Source organism: Nannospalax galili, unplaced genomic scaffold (assembly GCF_000622305.1).
Source record: "Nannospalax galili isolate Female #2095 unplaced genomic scaffold, S.galili_v1.0 scaffold1255, whole genome shotgun sequence".
NCBI classification, from domain to species: Eukaryota; Metazoa; Chordata; class Mammalia; order Rodentia; family Spalacidae; genus Nannospalax; species Nannospalax galili.
In genome coordinates, this window is record NW_008336359.1 from 1,015,644 (window position 1) to 1,026,510 (window position 10,867).

Consider the following 10,867-nt stretch of genomic DNA (forward strand, 5'->3'; position numbering starts at 1 on the left):
AGGACTGTTCTGAGAGATTAAAAATTAAACTTAAAAAATATATAACAGGGCTGGCAAGATGATCAGCTGGGGAAGGCACTTGTCACCAAAGCTGATGACCTGAGTTCCATCTCAGGAACCCACAGAGTGGAAGAAGAGAATAGATTCTTGCAAGTTGTCCTCTGACCTCTAGATGGGTACTGTGGCACCTGTGCATCTACATCTACATACATACATACATACATACATACATACATACATACACACATAAAATACAAAATCTTAAAATATAGCTCAGTAAATAAAACTTTATATTTTATTTCAGTCTTGTTGATCTTTGTTCCACCTTAAAAAACTTTTAATTAATTTAAATTTGTGTGTGTGTGTGTGTGTGTGTGTGTGTCTGTGTGTGTATGCTCCAGTTGTCTTACGCAGTGGCTCTCCACCAAAGTTTTGAGACAGGGTCTGTCACTGAACTTGGAGCTCTCCACTTTGGCTGCACTGGCTGCTGGAGATTGCACTTGGGTCCTCATGCTTGAGTGGCAAACATTTTACTGAGCCATGTCTTAAGCCCCTGGATTTGTATTTTTAAAATCAGTACTATTTCCTCTATTCATTTTCTCCAATATTTGTAACTCTCTTCTATATACTTTCATTTTTGTTGCTGATTAGATTCTGGAGGGTAAATATAAAGGGGACGAAAAGAGAAAAAGATGACCACTTGGATTATAATAATCACATCTTTAAATATGTAAACTGATTCATAGTAGACTGTAAATTTTTTGTACCTCTACATCATATATATGTAACCCTTGATACATCAATGACACACACACACGCACACACACACACACACACACGCACACGCGCGCGCACACACACACATGCACACACACACACAAACGCGTGCGCAAATCAATGACTTATTCAAAATTTCTACCTGGCTCTCTGTCTTCTGGTTTACTCTGGCTTTCAGCAGTCAAAATTAGTGTGGAGCTGTATTTTGTATCCTCAGTATCAATTCCATGCTTGGTAGTAAGATCTGAAAGGAAACAGAAGAAATCTTACCAACAACAGTACCATTAAATTTATGTTTTCTAGCACTATTCTGTGGCTTTTTCCTTTATTGCTTTATTCTCATTTTTTTCTCTTAGAGAAAACTGGATACTCTTTTTTTCTTTTCTCTTTCTCCTTCCTTTCTTCCTCCTTTCCTTTCTTCTCTTTCTCTTTCTCTCTCTTTCTCTTTCTTTCTTCTTTCTTTCTTTCTTTCTTTCTTTCTTTCTTTCTTTCTTTCTTTCTTTCTTCTTGATAGGGTCTCTCGCTATCTAGCCCTGGCCTGGAGCATACCATGTAGATCAGGCTGGCCTTGAACCCACAGAGATCCACTTGCCTCTACTTTCCAACTGCTGGAGAACTGTATATTCTTAAGACAATGCTAACTTAATAGGTGGACAACTTATTCCCCTATGCACACTCCCTCTTATTCTGCATCTGCCAATCAAAATTACCAAAGAAATGTAAAAATACAAAAATCTACATGTTTGGAAGCTATGCTAGTGTAAGTAATTCATATGTTATAAACACCAAAGAAAGTGAACACTTCAAAAAGTTATCTTCATCAATATATGTAACTTTCTAAGATTTATTTAGCTGGAACTCTACTTGTGGTTCTAGAGATTAAAATCAAAGCCTTGTGCATGCTTGGCCACTATCACTGAGCTATACCTACTAGCATTTGTCTATGTTAATAGTGTTGTTTTTTCTTTTTCTCCAGCTGTCCAACATATTTTGCCTCTCTTATAAATACATTTCCGTATGTGCATGTCTGTGTGCACATGTACACATGTGAGTATGTGGAGGCTAGAGGTCAAAGTTGGGTATCTTTCTCCATTGTTCTCCACTTTACTTTTTCAGGTAGGGTCTATCATTGAACTTGGAGCTCAATGATTTGATTTGGCTAGACTATCCAGCAAGTCCCAGGGATTCTCCTGCCTCTGCTTCCAGCACTCAGATTACAGGTATGTACAACCATGCTCTGTGCTTGGCTTTTAGTGGGTGCTGGGGGGGGGGAATCAGGTCTTCATGTTTGCTTGGCAAGCACTTTAGTGCCCTCTCCCTAGCCCTATTCTTTTTTAACTTTCTTTCCTTTCTTTCCCTTCCTTCTTTCCTTCCTTCCCTTCTCTCTCTCTCTCTTTCCCTCCCTCCCTCCCTCCCTTTCTTTTTTTTTTTTTTTTGGTCTTTTTGAAACAGAGTCTTCTCTGTAGCCCTGGCTGGTCTGGAACTCACTATGTAGACCAGGTTGGCCTTGAACTCACAGAGATCCACCTGCATCTGCCTCCCAAGTGCTGGAACTACAGGTGTGCACCACCACGCCCAGCCCTTCTTTTTAACTTTCACCATATTTCTTTTCTAAGAAACAACTCTTGTAAATAGCATACGTTAATTCCTTGAATATAACACATAGTTTTTCATATTTTGTTTATGGAATTTTGGTAACGTGATACATTTATTTAGCTATAAATAAAAACAAAATCATGACAATTTCAGAAAAATAAGAGAAACCAAAAATTATCTTAAGTATTTCAGATTCAGAATGATAAGTACTACGTTTTTCTCTCATATGCAGACCCTGGATTTTAATTTTTATATGTGTGTATATGTGTTGGGGAAGGTATAATTCATAAAACTAGAAAGGGAAAAGTAGTATTGAAGTAAGGTTAGAGGAGGGAAAGAAGAAACAAAAGGGTAACAGAATTAATGTGACATGAAAGCACAAGAGGAAGGAATGAGACTAGCCAGAGTGGAACAAAGGATTGGAGGAAAGGAGTGAGGGAGGAAGACCAGCAAAAAAGTACATATAAAATCCTATAATGAAACCTCCTACTCTGTATACTAATTACATTTAAAACTAATAAGAAAATATATCCAGACACAAATATTGTATATAAATGTTCATAGCAGGTTTATTTGTAACAGCTAAAGGGTACAAACAACCCAAATATCAATCAACTGATGAATGGTTAAATAAAATGTGAGAAAACATCTCTACAGGAGAATATTGTTTAGCTATAAAAAATCAGTGAAGTACTGATACATGCTATAGCATAAATAAGCTTAAAATATTATGGCAAGTTAAAGAGGCCAGCCACAGAAAGACCACATACTGTATGACTATATTTTCACTGAATGTACAGAAAAGACCTAAAGAATAGGATTTTGTGGACTGGAAATGCAGTGCAGTGTAGAGCACTTGCCTAGCATGCTAAGGCCCTGGGTTCAAACTCCAATACTGGAAAAAAATGATCATGGGAAATAAATCATAACGGTAATAATTCTGAGATCTCAACGTGTAACCTGTAGAACTTTTTTTTTGGTGTTTTTGAGACAGGGTCTCCCTGTAGTCCCAGCTGGACCTATAGAACATTCTTATAAAATAATAAGAACTAGGCTAGTGAGCATGTGATTTTTAAAAAAATACATTTCTAAATTATTCTCACCTCTTTTAAAAACTTTTTCATTTTCAACTATATAATTTATTACTTCTGGCATTGGATTTAATGACTCCTTCAACTCTGAGGATGATATAATAGTAATTTCTTGTTCAGGGTTTGTAGATACTAAGAAGTCAGACCCATAAGGAAAAACTGATGGCTGAAATAATATAAAATTAAAAGAATCTTAAGGAAGTTTTCTAGCAAATATTTTTAATTCATAAATGATATGTTTACTTAAATAGCATACTAAATTTTAAACTAAGTACATTCTGTTTTTAAATGCTATACTTTAAAAATAGGACTATACAAGTCAAAATTATTACAAGAAATGTTTTCATTTAGTACTATCTTGTATGATCACTCATTACCTTATAGATGCACAATCTCTCTAGATGTGCAAATATCTTCTTTTTTGCTAATAATAAAATCCTAAATTAAAAGCAATTAACCATAATAAATGAGAGACAAAGTGGAAAAACTGAACAGATATGATGGAATGGAATCATTTTTACTGTACCCCACTGAATATATTTTTCTTTCAGTACCACAGAACAGCATTCCTCAACAAATGAGACTATGTGCACCACTCAGTATTAACAAGGGAAGGAAAAGGGGACTAGAGCAAATAAGCCAAAAAGTGAATTAACGTTTTTACCAACTTTTCAAAATTTTACCTGTACAGAAACCTTTAGGTCCCTTAAGTGCATCATGTATATGTCCTCTGAATGTATTAAGAAAAGCCCCCAATATAAAATATCTTTGTTCTCTACAAAACATAATTTTTAAAGCAATTTAGTGAATGTATGTACTCTGGTATGGGCCTATACTTTAGTGCATAAGTGCAATTTGCTGTCTCTACTGTGATTATTTATACACTGGTGTGATAATTTTGTGAGATATTGGAATTATGTGATGAAAAGTGCTATTTTAGTGGACTTTGACCTTTTTAAAATAATATTTCTACTGATTCTTTGAGAATTTCATACAATGTATTTTGAGCATATTTAGATCCCCTTCCGCATCTCAGATCTACCCCTACCCTGTCCTCTATTATTCTACTGTGATTATTTATACACTGGTGTGATAATTTTGTGAGATATTGGAATTGTGTGATGAAAAGTGCTATTTTTGTGGACTTTGACCTTTTTATAATAATATTTCTACTGATTCTTTGAGAATTTCATACAATGTATTTTGAGCATATTTAGATCCCCTTCCGCATCTCAGATCTACCCCTACCCTGTCCTCTATTATTTTCTATTTTATTTTTTTTGTATATAAATTATTAACAGAAAAGGCCTACAAACTCGTTTCCTCTTGGAAACACCCAAGGTATAACCCTGGCAGCCAGTGGTCTTGGCATACTGTCCTCAGACACGAAGGTCCCAGGAGTGGCATTGTCCCAAGTGAGTTCTAATCTTCTTCAGTCATTCTAGGTCCTCTCAGAGCTTGTTGTCTAGACCGCTGACCAGAACCTGGCTGTATTTTCCATCCTTTACATCCTTCTGCCTCTTCAAGAACCAGTCTAGGATCTTGTATCAGCAAGGATTCTGCATGACGGTGATCACACGTTCTGCCTCATCCTTGATGAGTTCTCCAGCCTTGGTGAGGTCAGTGTCTGCTTTCCTCACCACCACATGAGCATATCTTCACCCCACACCCTTAATGGTAGTGATGGCAAAGGCTATTTTCCTCTGCCCATTGCTGTTGGTGTTGAATACTCACAAAATGTGTTGGAACTTCTCAGTGATCACTCTAGACAAGGCAGTGGCAGAAGAAGCAGTGTGTAGGCCTCCTCTGGAAGCCCTATTATTTTTTTATATATTCTTATTTGTATGCATTTTGACTGCATGTAAGTGCACCCATGGGTGTAATGCCTGTGGAGAACAGAAGAGGGCATCAGATCCTCTGGAACTGGACTGAGAGTTGCTCGCTGCCATGTGGGTACTGGGAACCAAATCTGGGTCCTCTGCAAGGGCAGTGATCTTAAACATTGAGCCATCTCTCCAACTACCTCTTTTATTTATTAAGACCTATTGAGTCTAGTTTGTGTTCCCCAGGTGCTCTGGGGTGTGGATTCATCTCCTGGAGCCTGGTCATACCTTTAAAGCTGACTCTCTTTTTCCCAGCAACTATCAATTGCCTATAGTTCCTTAGTTAGTGCTGAGGCTTCTTTCCCATCTGCCCCCTCCATGTTGGGTTTTTGTCTAGCTTGGGCTTGCACAAGTCTTGTGTATTGTCACACTGTGGGTTCATACATGCAGCTGCCCTAGTGTGTCTGGAAAACACAGTTTTATTATTTTCATCCACCACCTCTGGCTTTTAAGAGTCTTTCTGCCCCCACTTCTGTAATGATCCCTGAATCTTGGAAGGAAAGAGTATGATATAGGTATCCCCTTTAAGGCAAAACACTCTATAGTCTTATTGTCTGCACGATAACCAGTTTTTGAGCCTCTGTCTTAACTGCTATCTGCTTCATGAGGAAGCTTCTCTTGTGAGAGTGAAGAGATTCACTAATCTGTAACAGTAAGTCATTAGGCTTAATACTATGTCCATTTAGCAGAATATTAGCAGTAGGTTTTCCCCTATGGCCTATAACCTGTCTACCCACAAGTTCTTGACCCTAAGAGTTTGACCTTTAGTATGCAAAGATGTTATCTTTTTTATTAGACATTAGAAGCACCTAAAATTTATTAGAAATTTTCTATTCTTACTTCCTTAGATCACTTGTCATACAGCTCAAGTACTACCTTTTTTTGTTTATCTCTTCTTGTCTACTCTTTCTGAATGTTGTTTCTTCTTGGTTTTCCAAAGCCTTCAGGTGCATGATTAAGTTATTAATATGAAAGGTCTTTAATTTTCTGATGTAGGCACTTAGTGCTGCTATACACTTTCCTCTTAGGAATGCCTTGTGTCCATAGATTTTGGTATATTTTGTTTCCACTTACATTCAATTCTGGTTCTTTAAATTTTTCTTTCTTGATTTCTCCCTTACCCAATTTTCATTTAATACTGTGTTTTTTACTTTCCATGAATATGCATACTTTCTGTAGTTTCTGTTGCCACTGACATCCAGCTTTATTCCTTTGTTGAACTGAATGCTGGATCTTATTTCAACTTTTCTGTATTTGTTGAGACTTGCTTTGTGTCCTAATATGTAGTCAATTTTAGAGAAAACCCTAGGGGCTGCTGAGAACAAAGTGTATTTTTTAGTATTTGGGTGGAATTTTCTGTGGATGTCTGTTAGATCCCTTTTCTTTATTATGTCATTTAATTCCATAATTTCTCTGTTTAGTTTTTGTCTGGATGATCTGTCTATTGGTGAGAGTAGGGCACTGAAGTCACCCACTATCACTGCGTTGGGATCAATCTGTGGCTTTAAGTCTACTAATGTTGCTCTTGTGAAGTTGGGTGCCCCTGTGTTTGGTGAATAAATACTTAGAATGATAATATCCTCTCAGGGGATTTTCCCTTTAATGACTATGAAGTTACTTTATCTTTTCTGAGTAGTTTTGATTTGAAGTCTATTTTGTCAGATATTAGAATAGCTATACCTGCTTTCTTGGTTCCATACCTTTTTCCATTTTTGCCCTAAGGTGATACCTATCTTTGATGGTGAAACATGTTTTTTAGAGGCTGCAAAGAGTGTTCTTGTTTTCTAATCAGTTAATCTGGGTTTTTTATTGGGGAATTGAGATCATTCATATTGAGTTATTATTGAACAATGTTTACTAATTCCTCTTATTTTGTTGTGATGATGTTATTTTCTTTTGAAAAACAGTTCTGAAATTGTTTATTCCATGTGCTTTCTTGGGTGTGTTTAACCTCTTCAGACTAATGTATTGAAGTATGCTCTGTAGAGCTGGTTTAATGGTCATAAATTCCTTAAATCTGTTTTTATCATGGAATGTTTTTCTTTCTCCTATTATGACTAATAGTTTTGCTAGGTATAATAGCTTGGGCTCGTATCTGTGGTCCTTAAGAACTTGTACACCATCAGTCCATGCCCTCCTGGCTGTCAAAGTTTCCACTGAAAAGTCAGGTGTTATTCTTATTTCATCTTTCTTACAGATTTCATTATCTTTTCTTTGTACTGTACATTTAGTGCTTAATCATGTGATGTGGGAGTTTCTTTTCTGGACCTATCTACTTAGTGTTCTTTATGCCTCTCCTTTAGATTTGGAAATTTTTCTATGATTTTGTTGGAAACATTTTCTGTCCCTTGGACTTGGGTTTCTTCTATGCTTATGATTCAGACCTTTGGTCTTTCTGTAGTGTTCCCAGAGTTCCTGCATGCTCCATTCCTGGGTTTTTTAGACTTAAATTTTGACTGAGCAATACAATTCCTCTACCTTGTCTTCAAGGCTTGGTATTCTTTCTTCCACTTGATTGCTCTTCCACTATTGATGGCCCTTTCCAAAGAAGATTTTTTTTGTTTTAATTTCACTGATTTACTTTCTCATTTCAAGTTTTTATTTCTTTATTAAATTCTATTTTCATATCTTGGATTATTTATTTTGTTCATCTGTGTTTTCAGTTTTTTTCATCTGGAATTTATGTATGTCCTTTTTTATTTCCTTGAACATATTTACAATTGCTATTTGGAAATCATTGTTTTGTGTATCAACTAAGTTACTCTTCTCAGGGTGCATTGCAGTGGGTGCACTTATTTCTGGAGGAAACCTATTGTCTTGGTTATTCATGCTGTTTATGTTTTTGTGATAGAACCTAGGTATCTGGAGTTAGGTGGTTGTTGGTTTTCTTAGTATAGATATCTAGTCTCATCTTTGTTGAGTGGGTATTTGATCTTTGTATGCTATTACCTAAACTTATTAGGTTGTAGACCAGCTGAATGGTGCTTGGTGTTTGGTCTTGGAGTAACTTTCTGTTGATGTGAGAATGGGGTGTCAAATGTGTTCCCAGCACAACTGGGAATATTTCTGAGCCCAGAAGCAAACCTTATGTAGGGTTTCAAGATTCTTATTGCCAATCTTAAGAAGTCTGAGGAAAGTTCACTTAATTCTATAGGTTGTCTTGGGTAACAAGGGCTAGAGTTACAGTGGAAATGAGCCAGCTTCCATGGGGGCTGAGGGAAGGATGTCACACTGACCTCAAGTGGAAGTGCATGAGGTAGAGGCCAGGCTAGTGGTCTCTATCTAGGTTCAAGGTCACAGGACACCTGGAATTTCCTAGGCTGTGTGGTGGTGGGTTGGGTGGTTGGCTGGGGGAGGTGGAGACTGGCTATGGCAGAGGCCACCTGGCAGGGGATAGGCTCTGGGGTGCCTATCTGGGGCTGGGGGTTGCAGAGAACTATGCACATGGTCCCTGTGGTGGCAGCAAGGAGGAAAGGACTGCTGTCTGGGTTCTGGGCTCTGGGGCCGCCTACCTATTTATGTGTAAAGTTTCATAGTTCATGGGGGGCCATGCATGTGGTCCTGGCAGTGGCATGGACAGCCGAGTCTAAGTGCTATCTTTTAAAAAAAATTTTATTTATTATTTTTATTTGATGTGTATGAGTGTATTGTCTGCATGTATGTGAATGCACCCGTACCAGGCAAAGCTGTGGAAGTCAGAACAGGGCTTTGGATTCCCCTGGAACTGGAGTTAAGGATGGGTCATAGCTGCTATGTGGGTGCTGGGAATCGATCCTGGGTCCTCTGTAAGAGCAGTCAGTGCTCTTAACTGCTGGGCCATTTCTCCAGCCCCCTAAGTACTATCTTTTTCAATTTGTTTATCTTTATGTGTATGAGTATTATGCCTGCATGTATGTAAGTGCACCCATGTCATGCAGTGCCTGTGGAGGGCCGAAGAGGGCATTGGACCCCATAGAATGGGAGTTACAGTTATTAGACACCATGTGGATGTTGTTATTTGAACCCAGGTCTTCTGCAAGAACAGCCAGTCTCTTAACCACTGAGCCATTTCTCCAGCACCCTAAGTGCTGTCATTTTTATGAATGAACTTTTTTACAAATGAACTTTTCTAGTTCCAGTTTCACATGCACGCACATGTGCCTGTGTGTGTGTGTGTGTGTGTGTGTGTGTGTGTGAGAGAGAGAGAGAGAGAGAGAGAGAGAGAGAGAGAGAGAGGGATACAGGCTGATGTACCCATGTGTGCATGTGTGGAATGTGTGGAGGCTAGAGGTCAACATTCAGTGTGTTCCACTTTTGCTCTTTACTTTTTGAGATAAAGTGTCTCACTGAACCTAGGGCTCACAATTGGTGAGACTGGCTGGCCAGTGAGGCCCAGAGATTCTCTTGTCTCTGCCTTCCAGAACTGGGATCACAGGCACATACTTACCACACCTGGATTTTTACATGGGTACTGAAGATCTGAACTCAGGTTCTTGTGCTTGTGCAGCAACCACTTTACCCAATGAGCCATCTTTTCAACTCTTCTAGGGTCTATTTTTTTATTGTTTGATAGTTCCATACATGTATATAATGTATTTAGATCAAATCCACCCCCTTTTCCATCCCCTCCAATTTCGCTCTATCCCCCCTACTACTATTCCTTCCCAACTTCATGCACTGCTATTGGCAACTGATGGCTGCTAGGGGAGGAAGAATCAGTTATCTTCAAGGATGAGGCCCTGAGAGGCTACCTGCCCTCCAGCAGATTATCCTACACCCATGCATACATAAATATTAAATAAATTCAGTGAATTTAAAAAAGAGCACACCTTCTAATGTTTAAATTAGATAAAACTACTTAAATTCCTATATGAAGTATATAGATTAGAATTATTCAAAGATGTCTGAAAATTCTTTGTAGCTGGACTGCCCACCAGACCAATTAAATCAGGATATAACTGGGCAGGATTCAACTTCAACCTTAGTTAAGGCAGAAAATGACTATTTAGAAGTAAAATAGGCTCCTTAATTGATATATAGCCAATCTAGTATCAAAATTCTTAATATGATGATTGTAAACAGTCAAAATAAATTAACAAAATTTAAAAAGGCATGCTTCCTTATTTTTATAAAATATTATTGAAAATAAATGTTAAATTTCATTTAAACCTACTATTTTTTCCTGAAAAAAGTTTTCTTCAGTCATATGAAGACTTTTCTCAAAAGATTCAAAATCCTTTTGAAAAGATAACTCTTCCCTTAAAACAGAAATTGAACAAGATTAATCAATACATACTAAAAGAAAATTATACAACAAATGCTGCCAATCAGAACACATGATGATTAAAGTGCAAGTTAAGGTAAAGCCATGGTAGAATATCATTAGTGGCCTCTAAGCTTGTGACTTCAAAAAAATCTTTTCTCCCATAAAAGTATTTACAGTATTTGGTAATTACATACGTGAAATTATCTTTTTTGGACATCTGTTCTTTGAAATCTAAAAGGGGAGCCTTTAACAAATATAGCTTTAGTCTACTTGAG

General features: G+C 37.5%; 1 protein-coding gene and 1 pseudogene across 1 annotated transcript in view; both read right to left on the minus strand.

The window, feature by feature from the left end:
• Shoc1 (shortage in chiasmata 1) overlaps positions 1 to 10,867 on the minus strand; it is an 88,047-nt gene that overhangs the window by 53,129 nt on the left and 24,051 nt on the right. The window contains exons 7-10 of the mRNA XM_029562522.1: positions 10,787 to 10,858; positions 10,500 to 10,584; positions 3,477 to 3,630; positions 920 to 1,021 (exon numbers count right to left, since the gene is read on the minus strand). Coding sequence (XP_029418382.1) covers positions 920 to 1,021; positions 3,477 to 3,630; positions 10,500 to 10,584; positions 10,787 to 10,858 — 413 coding nt within the window. The remainder of the gene's footprint in view (positions 1 to 919; positions 1,022 to 3,476; positions 3,631 to 10,499; positions 10,585 to 10,786; positions 10,859 to 10,867) is intronic.
• LOC115070031 lies at positions 4,067 to 6,300 on the minus strand (annotated as a pseudogene).